The following is a 17,111-nucleotide window of genomic DNA, read 5'->3' on the forward strand; positions in this document are numbered from 1 at the left end:
ATTTTGAAAATAATAATTAGCTACAATCCTAATGCCAAATGAGAAGTCGCTAGATACAAATCGAAGTCACTCTACATGATTTCTCGTGACATAAGCCCTAAGCGCTTTAGTTCTGACACAACTGTGGCATTTAATTAAAAAAAAAAAAAAATGCCATAATGCCTCCTGCACTCATAAGTCACTCCGCCAATGCGGTGCTGGAATGTCATAGCAAAACAGTGACTCACTGAGGTTATCGCCTCCTAACAGGTCATCTGAGCTTAAGGTCAGATGGACGCAGGTATCCACGCTGTCTGTGATCATGGTTTGTGTGGTGTGAGAGGGTGTCCATATGTTAACCGGCGCTCTCAACAGTTAGTAGCTGCAACTCGCAGCAGTGGCCAACTGTGTGAGGATGAGTCACATCAAACAGAGCACTAAATCTGTCCAAAAAAACAAACAAAAAAAACAGTTTGCGCACAAGGAGATGTGTGTCGCATCTCCAAGCTCTTGAGCCCTCAAACAAAGGATGAAAGAGATTAATTGCCCTCGTCTCACAACTGCGTACGGTAACCACATCACCTCTTCAAAAGGAGTAGAAACCCAGAAGAGAGACTCAGCTGAGGGCTGATAATAACGTGTCACTATAACTGCAAGCACAGGGACACGCTGAAACCTCTAGATACATCATGGTACGAAAGTAATGCAGAGATCTTAGTGGGAGATTGTCGAATGTCATATTGGCTTTGGGATCCAGCAATAGCTCTGGGTCTAGTGATAACTGTTTGAAATGGGTGTGAACGCGCAGCATGCACAGACTCAGAATCCCACCTCTTCAGAGCAGTTTTGAGTGAGGCGGTGAAGATGAGGTGCTCAGAGACATGTGGTGTAGCCAAGGAGCCTGAACACGAGTGGAAAGGGGATGAGAAACTCCACAGGGATCATGGCACAAAGGAACTGTTCTCACCCTAATGAGCAGCCAGATCTCAACACCGCAAGCCTCCAGACTCTCAGACCTGTGCTTCTCTCACACGGGACGGTATCAAACATTTTCAGGAGGAGGAGTTCGAGTAACAAAGCTCCGGCCAAAAGCTTGTTGCTGAGGTTGAAGTGGGAGGCCTGATCTGACTGATGGGTGCAAAAATCCTTTTCTAACTACACATTCACTGCATAATTACATCCATCTGCCTCTGTAATCTACTTTGGAAAAGAAGGAAATCAAGAAGAAAGATGATGGAAACATGAGAGATACAGGGGGGGGTCAGAGAACATGCACCTGAACTCTTACCGGAAAGCCTCCAGCACAGTCCTTTCTGGCAGATGAGGAGCAACTCGCTTGAAGGCACTTTTGAAGTCATCCAGCTTCAAGAAGCCACGACCTGTAGAGAGCAAAAAGCCAGAGCAAGAGTTAACAAGACTAATACTTTTAAAACATCAAATATGTTACACTTGCATGAGATCAAGCAAGAGGATGAGATAAGCAAACCTGAGAGCGCTCGCTCATTATTTTTGCTTATCTGCTTTCTCTGCTTGTTCCACCACCTAAAAGGCTGGTGGATAAAGCCAAAAGTAAACCTTCCCTTGTGTGCATTCTGCTCTGGCCCACAGACTGTCTGTGTAACGTAATTTTGTCATCAGTTTAGTCCACTGAGGTAGCATCTAAAGTCTCCTGTAACGTCTGGTGCATTAAATGGCATTCTAAAATGCAGTGCTCAAGTTAAAAGAAGTTCAATTCACATCACATAACCTTGCATTGTTTCTCATTTCAATGACCGTGTCTTGTTTTTTTTTAAACATTCTGTGTGAATGGCTGATTACAACTATGGAAATGTTCAAATTTTTTTTTCTTAACTGTAACAATTGGCATATCACCAACAGGTTTAATTGTAACATTTGCTAATCTTTATTCAAAACCATGAAAAAAAGGAATTGAAGTAATCTTATTAAACAATAAAATCAACAGCCATACAACAGTGCATGTGTGAGTGATCTTGAGCACTTGAAAAGAATGGTTCACTAAACATGTCCATCCACACTTGTGGTTAAAGGAGTATGCTCTGAAAAGCTTGCACACTCGACTGTGTGCAAGACGGCGTGGAAAATGAAGTATACCTAAGGCCACTTGCAGTTTTTGCCTGATACTGGAAGAGCGAGAAGTAAGACTGGCTGAGATCTCAGAGTGTCTCCTGGAGCCTCTTCCTGAGCGCTCAAAGGAACAGCTTGTTGTGCCTTCTCAGCGGCTGGCATGCAATCCTACTTTGATTTGTAGGAAATGTCTCCCAAGGGGAAGTTTAGAGCATTCGCATCCAAAGTCAGAGCTGAGAGTGGAATCTGTTTAGCGTGTCTGCTGAATTGATGAGAGGCACAGTGGCGCACAGAGTGGGGGGATTATTGGGAGGTGGGGGTCACGGAGCACTGTGACATGCATGTCAACACGTCGGACATGATAACAGCAGCTCACCAAGCAAAACCAAACACTGCCCTCCACAGCCACGAAAATAGGGATGAAAGCGGACACCTCCGGAAACCACAGGACCTGTGCAAATCTAGAAAAATGTCACATCCCATATGTAATATGGGTGGTATTGGCGCAGTGGATAAGTCACATATACACGCGTGCGAGACCCGGATTCGAATCCACTGTAAGACACCAATGTGTCCCTGAGCAAGACACTTAACCCCTAGTTGCTCCAGAGGCATGCGACCTCTGACAAATATAGCAATTGTAAGTCGCTTTGGATAAAAGCGTCAGCTAAATGATTAAATGTAAAAAGATCTGAGATGTTAGAAAGGTGCATAATTGCATGATTTATTCACTGAATGCACAAGAAAACAAATGTTTTGACGACAATGCATGAGCAGGAATCGGCAGGGAACTCAGCTCACTTTCCCACCAGGTGAGAATGGGAGGGTTTCCAACTGCACGGAGCATGCTCTGTCACCAGGCAGGCTGCCACTTCAGCTCTGAATGGGAGCGACGCACTTCAGCACGCTTTAGCTTCCAGCGCGTCCCCATTGAAGATGAAGACGGGGGTGACGGCACAGATGAAACAGCCAAACATCCCATCCAGCGCAAACTGTTCAGCCACAGATAGGAGAGGACTTGCCTCTGTTGGCAGTCTGACAGGAACATCAGGCAAAGAAAGTCAGAACAGAGGGTTTAAGCTTAGCTGGCAAAGGAACAAAGATAATCAATCAGGGAACTACTGAAATTATTAACACACTTTGCTGGCATGTAAGCTCTGGTGGACAGCTGTCCTTCCGATTCTGTTCAAAGATTTGCTTTCTAAGAACTATAATTGATAGCATATACAAATAAAAATCTAATTTTTTCAATGCAAAAAAAAAAAGTATTTAAATTAGGGTTGTAAGGAGAGATGACTGAGGACGATGGCGAATGATTTGCAGATCCTCAGAATCTCGAAAGTGAAAGTGAAACTAAAAAGCGATTGTGCATTCAAAAGAGGATTGGGGGGGGGGGGTCACGATGCCGGCTGGCATCGTCTATCGGCCCAACCCTAATTTAAATAATAAAATAAATTATTTAACATTACAATATCCCCAATCAAAACAACTCTCAAAATAAGTGGTTTGTGACTGGAAATAGGTAGAAACAACTAATTAGCTGAAATGAGTTGCTGTATATAACAAAACACTTTGTTTATAAATGGGAATTTCCCCCCTAACCTTATTAAATGTAGCGAATGTGCCATCTTTTACATCAAATTCTGACACTGTTTCAATTAATTCAGTCACAATAAGAAACTGTAGAATTGTTATCATTTAAATGAAATCAGTTTCAACAAACTCTATCTTTCCACTGCAAAGAAACACAGAGGCTCTTTTTTAAGTGAGACACACAACAGTTCTCCTGTGGCTTTTGATTGGTTTCCCTTTGCGAAATTGAGCAAAAACTATATTGTGTCTATAATGTTAGTAATTTAATTTGAATTTTGTTTATTGAACTATTATTGTATAAAATCAGTGTCACATTGCAATCGTGTTGTTAATCAGGGAAACATCTTGGTTGTGTGTTGCTTACCTATATTATATATTTTAAAAAGATATATAAATAATAATTTAGTATGTATCTATAACTTTCTGTGAGTAAGGTCCTTCTCATCAGGAGTTTTTGCGTGTTAAAAATAAATCACGACCTCATTTTGTGTCAATCACGTTTACACACTGCCTTCAAAACCTTTGTATATCATTAAAAAAAAAATTGCATTTTGAGGGGTGTTTTGACATTTCAGCGCCACCATTCAAGCGAATAGCAAAATCCAGAATGGCATCTGACAAGTTGATCCTCACAGCACAAAGCACTGTATGACAAACAAAGTGCGGAATACAAATAGACAGAATATATAGACAGATTGTGGCAGGTGATTGTAGAACAGCTTGGAAATAGGATGGTAGGTACTGATTTGAAAAGAAAGAAGAGAGGACAACAAAATCACCCTCACTGCTTGAAGACTTGCATTTTGTTTTGCAAATTTTTTGCAACGGATTAATTATTAGGCATCGGACTCAATTTGCAAGGGCTTTCAGTGTGACAACTTTTTAGGATGCCAAATACGGAAAAACGCATATGACAATTTCAGTATGCGAGGGCCTTTACAACATATCATAACTATCGCCACCACGCCATCCATGAGTTTTAGTTCTAAACAGCGCTGTTGAGAAACAGAGTAAAGTGGCTAACCGGCTGATCCCCTGTCCGGGCCGATCATGTGGAAAATCGGCAGATTTTAGACCCTGAATGATCAATAGGAGCATCTCTAAAGCCAATTTCATTTTTAAAACGATCCAGATTTCATACTAAGTGCACTTCATAGCACTATCATTTGTCAATGCTGATTTACAAAGTTAAGTCCAAAAACACACTAGGTTGGTTGAGTTAAATATAAGTCAGAATCTGACTTTCCAATCTCGGTTCTAAAATTAGCTAATTTTCAGGTAGCTCAGAATTCGCACAAGGGTTGAGTGAACTCGCTCACAGCAATTTGGTCCTCGAGATGAATGTGATGGTTCATTAACATTCACAATTCTAATTAAAAGCCAACTGTATTTTTTAAATGCCTACTACTTATTGCTGGAGACTATTTTAGGTCCTAGGAGGATGTAAAAATGCTCCAAAACCTGATTGGGAGTCTCGCAGGAAGTCGGAGATATTTCAAAGCAGTCTGAGAAAGCAAATGAGATACCGAAGAGATAGACAATAAGTGAATGAAAGAGTCAGCTTCAGGCAAGAAGCTGCAAGCCTTCACATGTAGAAATATTCTGCTCAAACACACCATAATTCTTCTGTAACGGTGGGTCGGCAGGGTTAATGAAATAAGATCCCTCGACCATTCTGAGCTGATTCAATCAAGGGCAGCTGATAGCCTCCTCCTGTGGTCACTCCTAACTTACTCGGTGAAATTATTTCTGTAACAAAATTAATTAGTTATTATACATTTGCCTCTCATTGGAATATCCTACAAACAGGGCGAAATGATCCACAGAGACAGCGAGACCCATTTTACTATGTTTTCTACCCAACCTTGAAGCTTCAAACTTTGTTTCATAGTATGACTTCATATAAGGCAAAATACTTCAGAAACAGCAGTTAAAGATAAAGGGAACATTGTATTTTACTTTCTACAAGCATGGCCAAAAGTTCTGGCAGTGACATACTGCTTAAGCTGTTGTGGTGTTCATTCAGCTTGATTCTAGATTATTTTGTGTTCAGATGCATTGTAATTAACTGCTAAAAGCTTTATTGGCCAAAAAAATAAAAAATACTTTTCCTGACACAAAATGAACATCTAACATTAACTGACTAATCATATCAGCAGCATATGAAAAAATGTGAATGAATACTTGTCACGTGAATTCACTATCATACTAATTCGATTGTAAGAGCAGACTGATTGCTAAAAAAAAAGCACTTCCAGTCATTATGTTCTTGTTGGCAATTTTTACCTCCAAAGAAACATGTGCTGCCATCATCACTTTGCATCAAAATGGCTTCACGTGCAAGGACATTTTTACAAAGAATATTGCACCTGAAAGAACCATTTACCGGATCATCAAGAACTTCAAGGAGAGAGGTTTGACTGCAGTGAAAAAGTCTTCAGGATGTCCTATAGTGTCCTGCAAGCACCAGGACTGTCTCCTCCTGAGGAGGAGCAGGTTGATGTGAGAGCATCTGCACACACAGTGAGTCCAAGACTTTTGGACAATGGCCTGGTGTCAAGAAGGGCAGCAAAGAAGCCACTTCTCTCCAAGAAAAATGTCAAGGACAGACTGAAATTCTGCAGGAAGTACAAGGACTGGACAGCAGAAGACTGGTGCAAAGTTATTTTCTCTGATGAAGCTCCCTTCTGTTTGGGACATCTGTAAAATCGATTTGTTCAGAAAAGAAAAGTTGACCACTACCATGTCCATGAGTCCTGTTACATGTCAACAGTGAAGCGCCCTGAGACCATCCATGTGTCGGGTTGTTTTACAACCAAGAAAGAGGGCTCTCTCATAATTCTGCCCCAAAACACTGCCATGAATAAAGAATGGTTTCAAAACGTCCCGCAAGAGTGACTTCTTCAAACGATCCATGCGCAATCTGGTGATGATCTGTGCATTTTCCAGCATCATGGAGCACATGCCACAAAGCAAGAATGATAAAGAAGAGCCTCAAATTATTACATAGAAATTTTGGATCTGTGGCCAGTCAACTCCCCGAATCTCAATCCCATAGAGAACTTGTTGTCATTCCTCAAAAAGCGAGGTGACAAGCAGAAGCCCACAAAGTTTGATCAACTCCGAGAAGCAAGAACAGATCATCATCAGTAACATCATTCAAGATTTGTCCCACAAAGCTAATACCCAGCATGCCAGAGTGAATTGCAGGGGTTATGAAGACAAGGGGCAACAATGAAAATATTGACTATATTTATATATATATATATATTTATATATATATATATATATATATATATATATATATATATATATATATATATATATATATATATATATATATAAATTTTTTTTTTTTTGCCAATAAAAGCCTTTAAAACTTGTGATATGATTATCATTGTTTTTCAGTGTGTCATACTTGCAAAACACAAAATGTATGTCACTGCCAAAACTTTTGGCCATTACTGTAGTTTATAAGGTAATAACTGTTTAAAAATAAGATCTCAGTTTTAGTTAAATCACACAAAATAGATTTCTTTTTCCATAAATATCTAGGAAGAAAAAAATCTGGATGGAGCATATTCATTGCATGATAATAAAAAAAAGAAGCATAGCGCCCTCTACTGCAATAATATGAAAACACTTCCCAGTCACAACAGGTCTCTTTTAAAACTGCAGTCATAAACACAGTAACGGGGATTACTACCACCATCGTGTGTAAATAACACATTAGAAATATGCTATCAAAGAACTGACATTTATTCAGAAAAAAATAGTCCCTTCCCTGAGACAAGTTCACCTGGCATTGCATCCAGTGAGCACACACTTATTCATAGCGACTCAAAGGTACCTCTCTTGCCAACATGTATGTTTTTTAAGGGGGTTGGGGGTTTGGGGGGAGGGGGGCTAGAAACCCTAGACATTGTACCACGTTCTATAAGTCACTCAATGACCTAGGACCGAAATACAATTAAGATATGTTCACTGAATATAAACCTAACAGAGCACTCGGATCATTAGGATCAAGTCAGTTAGAAATACCAAGGGTTCACACAAAACAAGGGGAGTCCGCTTTTAGTTACTAGGCTGTCAGCAGTTGGAATCAGCTTCCAGAAGAGATCAGATGTGCTAAAACACTAGTCACATTTAAATCTAGACTCAAAATTAAGATGTTTAGCTGTCCATTTATTGAATGAGCAATGTGCGATGTCCGAACTGTTTGCACTGTATTTTACGTATTCACTGTATTTTATGTAAAATCATTTAGTATTTTTACTTGTTTTAAATTCGTTCTAAATTTATTTTAAATAAGTCAATTTGTAAATCATTTCCACAGTTTTAAAATTGCTTGTTTTATTTTTGTTATATTTGTATATTTTACCTTCTTTTATGTAAAGCACTATGAATTACCATTGTGCACGAAATGTGCTATATAAATAAACTTGCCTTGCCTTGCCTACCACACTCTACCTGCTGAGTTACAGGACAAAGCTAGTAGCCAATCAGCTCAAGAAGGTTCACATCTGTCCACCTGCCAGTGCTAAATCTATACTGTGATTTGTTCAGTTATTCTAGGCCTGTAACATTGTTTACTTCTAGTTCTCCTTGGCTAATGGGGCCTAAACTTAGTACTGTATGTGACACGTATTCATACTCATCATATTCTTGCTTGCACAGTTTTGTTATTTGAAATATCACTTGAAATATGTCATCTTAAAACAAACATTTAATGTGCATATGCCAAGTACTTGCACAAAAAAAAAAAAAAAACAATCCCAAAAGATGATTCGCTCATAGTGGACCAGTGTTTCAACTGATTCGCCATTCTTTAGCATTTTCAGATCTGCAAGCAGTCTATCGACTTAATTGTATTGAAGCAAAAGTGTCAAACATGCAGGATGCAGAGAGAAAGAGAGGAGGAACATACAGTGTACATCAAATGCACTGAAGATCTGCCTTTTCTTCTCATACGGATCTTCTGCTGACATTTTCCTTCCCATGAGAGACACAAACCGCTCCAGCAGGACCCCTTTCAGAGAAAGAGAAAAAGAGACAGAGAAACAATACTGGGTTTATTACAAAGCTCTCGTCTGAAGTGCATGCTCTTCCTTTACATGGCAGTCATCCGAAAGCACTGTGTTTAAAGGAGTTATATCTTTCCCTCCTGCCTGAAGGGTAGTAATTTTTCACTGAGTGCTGTTATTGAGATGAAAAGGGTAGGCTGGGGAGTTCTGGACAGCATTCTCGCAAAACACCAAACCTACAGAGGGAGTTTGGCGAGGGGATCTGGGTGGGCCACGCTGACAGTCATGGCTGAGAAACTTGGGGATAAACCTCTATTGGGAAAGGCATTAATTAATTAATTAAGATATCCAGGGACAGACATGATGGTTCCACTGCACTTCGAGTCATGCCAAAACATACGCTGTAATATATCCTCTGAGAATCTCACACCAGGTGATAAAAGAATACTACATGAACACAGAAAGGACTGTTTTCTAAAAACAAGTTAGTAAACAGAGTTGTACTTTTTCCTGAAGAAAAAATGTGGTAATTGACCAAATGAAACACACCCACAATGCTAGAGTGATTGCCAGGGTTCTGCTATGTGGTTACTGATATGTTTTAGACATTAGACATGTTCTAATGTGTACAAGATACACAAATTTTGAATAAATTAAATTTTCATTTCACTTTGACTTTAATGTGTGCTGCCAAATTCTGATAGAATCGGGACAACTTTGGCCTGAAGTGATTTCAAACACCACCTAAGCAATATGTTTCTTTTATCATCACATAGCCATTAAGTCTATTGAGCACATATAAAAGTATTTTATGGACGCAAAGTACATACCTAGTTCAGTTTTTAATACCCTAAAACTTGCAGTCTCTTAAAAAGAACAAAAAGAAAAAGAATAAAAAGAACAAATGCACAGGTTTACACATATGCCAGACAGCATGTTTGGCAACAAATGAAAGACAAAGAGCTGTGCTAAACTATTTAAAACCCATCTCTCTTTCTTTGTTTCCCTCCTGCCTTTAAACGTTGCTGATGCAGGAAGCCAGCTCAGGCCTGACTGATTCACTATGATACAGAGCCCATCAGTCAAGGATGTGTCAACTGGGTGGTATATCCTTCCCATCCCTTTCTTAAATTCTGCCTCTCTATGATCTGTACTACACAATTTTGATTCTCTGTATGTATGTACTGTACATGTGGAAGAATTGACAATAAAACAGACTTGACTTGACTCTTCTTTCTTCTTCGTTTTCTTCACACTGCCCTCCCCTTCCCTCTGATCCTCACATCTTCTCTCCTCTTTTACATGAATCATTTAGCAGAACAGGCCACTGCCTTAATTGCACACACACGCACACACACAGGAAAATGTGCAATAGTGTTCTCGCCTTGTGCTACTATTTCAAATCATGGACATGATTTGATGTCCTCCTTCCTCCCTTTTCACTTCGGACCCTTCCAGCCCAGGGTGGATGCTAGAATACAAACATTAAATGAATGCTGAATGTTGTACAAACAGCCTAAATATAAGAAGATTTTGGAGAATCAAAGGCCAAATGTAAACCTTAAGCTCTAATCTACTGTCCCATTCTGGTTAGTCAAGCATTTTTCTGGGCTTTTCAAATCAAGGGCCGTCATAACCAAATACTTGTCATACGAGCCAATGTTTACATTATCATGAATCTGAATGCAGTTCAATAAATAGGGCTTCAACATTATCTGTGTTTTCCTCTAGTATTCTCAACAAATGCTGGCTATTTATGCAGGAATGTACAGATAATTAAAATTCACATCAATACTGATTATATGATATGCATGTTCGTGCCAACAGATAATTTGTTAATAATAAATTAATATAAATTGATATTTTAGTTCATATATATATATAAACTGTAAAAACTAAAATAACTCAACGTTTACACTTTTAGGGGAGATAAACCCATAAATTGCAACATTAAAAAAAAAACTCTTACAAATTTAACTGATAAAGATTAACTGATCATTTGATGACAACAATAAAAAAATGTGGGAAATTAGTCAATATCAACAAATCTATCAATACCAATAAATAGAAAATAATTTTGGTACTAATAAGACCATGCATTCCTACTTTTATGCACACTGAAAATACACACATAGCAGGAGATATGTGCTACACTGAAATGTGTAATAATTTAGCACAAAATTGTGCATATACCTTCATAACGTTTGTTTCTACCACACCAAAAATTTTAAACCTATAGGTATTCCTATAAAAATGCCACAGACACATGCAAGCAACTTATGAATCAATAAACTAAAACCTATAAACTAAACTATTCAAAGGCCTAGTGGTTACCGCATGTGCTCTGACATATTAATCTGTGGCGCTCATGGGGGCAAGGAGAGTTTGAGCCTTGCATTGTATCCTAACAAAAATCTGATATTAAATATTTATCAGTTATTGTTGTGGAGGGATTTCTGAATCAATGACTTCTCACATCCTAAAGCTTTTATGCCTCTGTGATAAAAATAGATGCACTAGAAATCGCAATTAGGTGACAGCTAGCTGTGAGTACTTTCCTCCGTTTCTCGAGATAAAGAGAAGGACAGAGGCAAGGGGGTGAGTGGACTAGTCAAGTGGAAGTAGTATTGTGTACACCATGTAGCACTGAAGCAGAGTTGCCAAATCCGCTTATAATACGCAACTCTGTGCTTCCTTTTTTTTTTTTAAGTTGCGTGAAAAAATCTTGGGTCCCAGGTTGTGTTTTTTGGGGGCTTCTTTTTAAAAATATGGTTGCTTGCTAGGAAAATCTGACACACAGCTTTGTTTCTTTCCATTTATGTTCACTGTTTTCCCCAATGCATTGACTGACACTGTCTGCTCACAGTTAATAGACAATCAGTGAAGTAATAGAATTCGTCAAACATTCTGCCCCCACCTCCCCCTCATTGGAGAAAAATCACGTTCAACATGCAGACACGTGATCCAAGCGATGATATTAGACATAATGGTGGAGTGGGATGACTTTCTTTTGATACATTTTTATTATTTACAATGTTTTGTAATTTATTAATTATCACAGGCTATAATAACAAACAAGTACTGTAGGCCTCTACTAACAATATATATCGGTTCGAATAAATTTTAATAGACCATATTTAAATATAAATATGTGGCTATGTTACAGCTCCCCTTAAAGTCTTTTTCTCCTTTTCCATCTCTCCAATCCTATTCTGCTCACAGGTTATTAGAGATTTTCAAATAAAAGTGGTTTCAGTTTAATATATTGCAGGCTCATTTATTGGTAATAAATAATTGATAATATTTCATCAAATAATATTGGTCTTATTTTTGAAGCTGGGATTGCCTATTTGTTGACAACAGTGCACTGAAGCCTTAAGCGGCCTCTTTTCCATGGAATGAGTCTAGTCAAGCCTCCCACATCACCACCAACAACCCTCTCCTCCAGACCATCACTAATTTAGTAATCATCTGAAATTCAAAAGAGGGGTAATTTAATTCACCATTTGCTCTAAGCGAGATTTAATGGTGGAATATTTCATCACTCGAAGCATGCCACTTTAACTAGATTATCTTCTGGTTTCCCACAGGGCAGCATACAAAAGCAATTTGCTTGTGGGATAAAACAAGAAACAAATTACTTACTAATCTAGGTCTTCAACCATTTAATGTCCCCCTCAAAATGCTGTCCTGCCAAACCCCCATTTTCCTCAGTGTTTCCGTCTGTCAAAAGGGCCTGTAGAAATCCTGTATGCATTTCACGGCAACATTATTTACCGCTGTTTGTCAGGATTTCATTACTGGCAACGTGTAAAAAGATTACACAGTATCTACATCAAGCTCCTTTTCCTTTCAATTTGCCTGAGTGGTAGAACATTTGGTTTTCTACAAAAATAAATCAGGAGTGAAATTGTGCATATAATTTTGGACTGCACATTAATGTGGGTTGAGCATCTGCTGAAGGTGAAGCGCAAAACACTAAAATACACAGCAATATGACAGGTACGAAATGATCTCCTTACCTGGATAGTCCTTAATAGAGCCATTCTCCATCAAAATATTTGTCTCTGACTGCAAGAGAAAATACAAAATTGATGTTAATTAATATATAAAGAAAATTACACAAAACTTGAAATAGTATTTAAAACATCTCCAATCGCCTTCTGTTTAAAATTTGTTTTCTACGAGTTGGAAAAGTCAAATAAATATATATACTTGACACTAAAATAGTTTTTAAAACCATGTTTTCACTCATGTGTTCAGTAAAACTGATGACATAGATCCACTGGCAGTTATCGACATAGATAAGTATACCTAGATTCCTTAATAGCGGCTGTTTCTATGGAAAGCTATTAGATTTGACCTTGCATAAAAACAGTGCATGCTTAATGCTATCGTGAGTTTTTGGCTCTAGAACAGCTAAATTGATTTCAGTTCATCCTAAACGAATTGTTAAAATCAGTTGTGTGAACTGGTTCAACTCAGAGCCGTTCAGTCACCGAGAAGATCCAAACCAAAAGAACGATTCATTCAGGGAATCGAATATCACTAGTCAATATCCCAGAATACAATTTCAAAACCTAGCGGGTCTCAGTTAAATAGAGAGTAAATTTATATTTTTAGGGCCCTATGAAATCCGTTTTATCTTATTCAAAATTCCGTTTTTTTAGTTTACATTTTTCTGGATTCCGTTTTTATCTGCATTAATTTTTCTCAACTCCTTTTTAATGGTTAAATTAAATTGTATTCATCAAAAAGTATGTCCAATTAAATAAAATCATAAAACATATACAGTTTCACATCAATTTATTAAAAGATTAACCAAAATTACATGTTTAGGGCCCTATGAAATGTTTTATTTTTTCGTCACCATTATTGTTACCTTATTCTGTGTTTTAGAATGTGTACTTATTTAAATGCATAAAAACAACTTAATTCGTTATATTTCTTTCTTAAAATAGCCTTACGAAATGTTTTTTTCCCCTCTGAAATTCTGTTGTGTATTTACATTTTTCTGGTTATCAAATGAAGGCATAAAACATTAATTCAATTTATCTTTTAATTATTGAAAATTAAGCAAACTTTTTTTTGTTAAACAAATGGGATTTACTATTAAAGATAAAACATGGAAAAAAAATTGTGTGATTATTCCTTAAAAAAATATGTTTTATTTTAGTAGAAGTTATTCTGCAATATAACAATAGTAATAGAACAAATGGCAAATACTTGTCATGAAATTAAGCCGGACTTTTATTTTGACGGGGTACCTTTACAGTTCTGTGTATGTGATACTACATTCTATGACTAGTTTTACTGAAATCATATGGTCAGATGCTCATGAAGTGACTCTCAGTGCAGTTCTGGATGTTGTTCATGTGTTCACGTCCTCATTTAATGAGAGGAAAGATGCCGAAATGAACGCGAGCGTCCCGCGCGCATTCGTGTGTGTGTAATGACTGAAGCTGCGTGTTTTCTGCATCGCGGAAATCATAGGGCCCTATATTTTGGAGAATATCAAGCAAGCAATTCTGATTATTTTCTTTACCTTTGATGGCTTGTATCCAAAAAGCATGACAACTGCAATCTTAAGATCTTCTCTGGACAAATAACCTTTCCGACCCACATCACACTGTTGGAAAACCTAAAGAACATAGACATGGATATTACATTCAGAGTTGATCTGCAATCTTTATTAAGATGTATAACCCCAGCAGTGGCAACATTAGAATAAGAAATCGAAGTTTTTATTTGGCATTGGACTGTAAACAGAGAGATCACACTTTATGTTTTCTCGATTTTAAGAAAAAGAATCAGTGTTTAACACTTGTACAGTAAATGTTTGTACCAGAATATGTCTGGTGTTAATGCACATTACTGTGAGCAGGGCAGGATGAAGGAGGTGTCTGTTCAAATGCTGTGGTGAAATAGAGGAGTCAAATCAGAGATGCTGTAAAACAGATTAAATAAAATAAATAAATAAATGGTTTCCAACTCTACTTCATACAGAGTGGCTTTAATATTACCCAAACTCATTCTGATGATAGCGAACCTCCTCTTTTCAATACTTGAAAAGAAATTTAATAAGTTTGTCTCTTATGTATTTTTCTAATGTGAACAACTACATACACTGGTCACCAAATCCAACAAGTCAGCACAACAGGTTACCGTTACCCTGCACTATTTGACACAAAATGGCTTTAATGTTAAACAAATTTACTCTAATGATGTCTAAAATAACCTCCTCTATTTTATATCCTAGAACACAGATACAGCAGGGTCAGAATCTTACAGGGCACCATAACAGGTTACCAAAAATCTGTCACCACTCTCTATTTCACACAGAATTTGTTTTAGTTTAAAAAAACAAACAAAGCTACCCTGGGTAATGTCTAAAGTTTTCTTTTCTGTAATATAGTAATATAAGTAATATATATGTAATATAATAAGCCATACGCATTTTAAATTCTGTATTTAGGATAATAGTCATCCTGATTTGTAGGGAGAACCTGATTTGTCATGACACAGGTACAACACTCAAAATTTGTGAAAACCCACAAAAGAGTGAAAAACCCAGTAAACCTTGAGAATATTATTGTGACATTAGAAAATATATAAAATATATATGGATATAATAATGTATGTATAAAATAAACTCTCTTTTTTTTCTTTTTTTCTGATTGACAATTTTTTTATACACGGACAGACCTATACTTTCTGCTATTTCTGCTTTTGTAGGCTCAATTTGTGAACGTAAGCTTTTATTTTGTATTATAGACATGCACAAACTGGGTGCTCAATACGAATACAGCCATCTATGGAAATAGATGAGGTTAATCACCGTCTGTCACGTCAGTAAACGTGTATATTTGCAAGGACACTGAAGAATGGTAACTGTTCTTCAACTTTGGGTATATTTTTCATTAAACACAAAACTGCTTTATGCAAATAGTGTTAAATCTAATCTAAATAAATTCTTATTCTATTTTATACAATAAAATAAAACATCTGTGTGCACTGAATTTACTTTTCCACGACATTCTAATTTATTGAAATGCACCTTTATATGCATTGGTTTCCCTCAAAGCCTTAAAAAGCACCTGAAGGAGTTTGATCTTCACGTCAAACTTCTTCCAATTTCGGCCCAAGAGTAGCCTACGTCATTTTAGCCGCGTTCACGAGCGCCAGGCGCGATGCTGCACAAACATATAATGAATAGCGACCTCTAGTAGCGGATTTGTCTAATGGTAGTTTACCGAAATCGGCACAACGCTCGTTATGGCCAGACAATATTATGCAGATCACTTCTTTGCAATTATTGTAATGATTTATGAGATTGCTGTTCACAACAGATAAACATACGAAATATATTTTGCAGTTAGTGATTTAGATGCCCCACTCTTATAACAGACCAAGAGCCCGGATAGCTCAGTCGGTAGAGCATCAGACTTTTAATCTGAGGGTCCAGGGTTCAAGTCCCTGTTCGGGCGAAACGTTTTTCCCTCAGTGTTTGTAGATAAATGTTTTATTCGTTTGCATCAGTAATATCGATACTTTTCTATTCGCGCCTCACGTGTTAACTTATCTAACTGCCCCAATGGCAAGCTTTTTTTTTTAACGTTAGCCCAAATCCATCGCATGCTCGTTCACCTAAAGTTAAACAAAAATGTGATATGTTGTGTTCTGTCGTATAACTTTTGAACCTCCTATCTTGATCACAATATTTTCATCTTGTTAATAACGTATATGTATGTTTAAAGTTACTCAGCATCCACACCAAGCTGTTTCACAAACGTCTTGACATCGTTCAACACTAACTTAAACATTAGATCAAATCTTACCGACTCAATTTTTTTCCTCTCGGCGTTGTTTATTTCTCGATCAATCCTAAAACTTCTTCCAGTTGTGGATATTTGCATTCTGACAACCTATATTTATAAAAACCTGAAGGCTTCTGGAAAGTTGTAGATGTTAGCATGGAAACCCTATGGCTATGAGGGATTGGTTGTCTAAGCAGAGTAGACCAGTTTAACTACACAGTACCAGAGACGCTGACTGGACAGAAACGTGAGAATGATCCACGATGAAGAGTCCGTTATTTTCAATATAAAAGTTCTGTATATAAAAAGTTAATTTCAAGAAATCTGTCATCAACATTTTTCACCCAAAACAATGTATTAACGTGTAAGGAAAAATTGTATACCGCTTAAAGAAAAAGTATATTTTAGGGTCATTAAGGATATTTGCATTTTATATTATTTTCATGAATTAAGTAGCTATCATTTGTATTATTAAGTATTATTACACTGAATACACAACTGTAATGAAACACTGTCACACAAATTTGTTTTTAATTAGAATTCTATTATTAGTAGTATATGAACTTTGCTTGTCATAATTGTCTTTTAAAATAACTAATAAATAAAACATTTC

The 17,111-nt window shown here is 37.3% G+C and overlaps 1 protein-coding gene and 1 non-coding gene across 3 annotated transcripts; one reads left to right on the top strand and one right to left on the bottom strand.

Annotated features, from left to right (window-relative positions):
• Positions 1–1,248: 1,248 nt before the first annotated feature.
• On the bottom strand, positions 1,249–16,688 carry LOC113060338 (EF-hand calcium-binding domain-containing protein 11-like). Of its 2 annotated transcripts, XM_026229203.1 has the most exons (6): positions 16,520–16,673; positions 14,527–14,628; positions 14,227–14,322; positions 12,704–12,752; positions 8,585–8,686; positions 1,249–1,358 (listed from the first exon to the last, which is right to left on the bottom strand). In XM_026229203.1, the coding sequence occupies exons 2-6, from the start codon at positions 14,551–14,553 to the stop codon at positions 1,264–1,266; spliced, it is 369 nt and encodes a 122-aa protein (XP_026084988.1). In that variant the 5' UTR covers positions 14,554–14,628; positions 16,520–16,673; the 3' UTR covers positions 1,249–1,263. The 2 variants fall into 2 exon arrangements, with proteins under 2 accessions (XP_026084988.1, XP_026084987.1); XM_026229202.1 differs by lacking the exon at positions 14,527–14,628 and having other exon boundaries at positions 16,520–16,688.
• trnak-uuu (transfer RNA lysine (anticodon UUU)) lies at positions 16,096–16,168 on the top strand. Its single transcript has one exon. It is a non-coding gene; the product is annotated as a tRNA-Lys (tRNA).
• Positions 16,689–17,111: the final 423 nt, after the last annotated feature.

This window comes from Carassius auratus, chromosome 42, assembly GCF_003368295.1.
Source record: "Carassius auratus strain Wakin chromosome 42, ASM336829v1, whole genome shotgun sequence".
In the NCBI taxonomy this organism is placed as follows: domain Eukaryota; kingdom Metazoa; phylum Chordata; class Actinopteri; order Cypriniformes; family Cyprinidae; genus Carassius; species Carassius auratus.

What these genes read in the sequence shown, in the direction of transcription:
- LOC113060338 (XM_026229202.1), bottom strand. Translation starts at nt 16,597, where the DNA reads ATGCAAATATCCACAACTGGAAGAAGTTTTAGGATTGATCGAGAAATA. An exon ending in TTGGATACAAGCCATCAAAG is followed by an intron (nt 12,753 to 14,226) that starts GTAAAGAAAATA and finishes TTTCTCTTGCAG; the next exon opens with TCAGAGACAAATATTTTGAT. An exon ending in CAGTGCATTTGATGTACACT is followed by an intron (nt 1,359 to 8,584) that starts GTATGTTCCTCC and finishes TGCTCTCTACAG; the next exon opens with GTCGTGGCTTCTTGAAGCTG.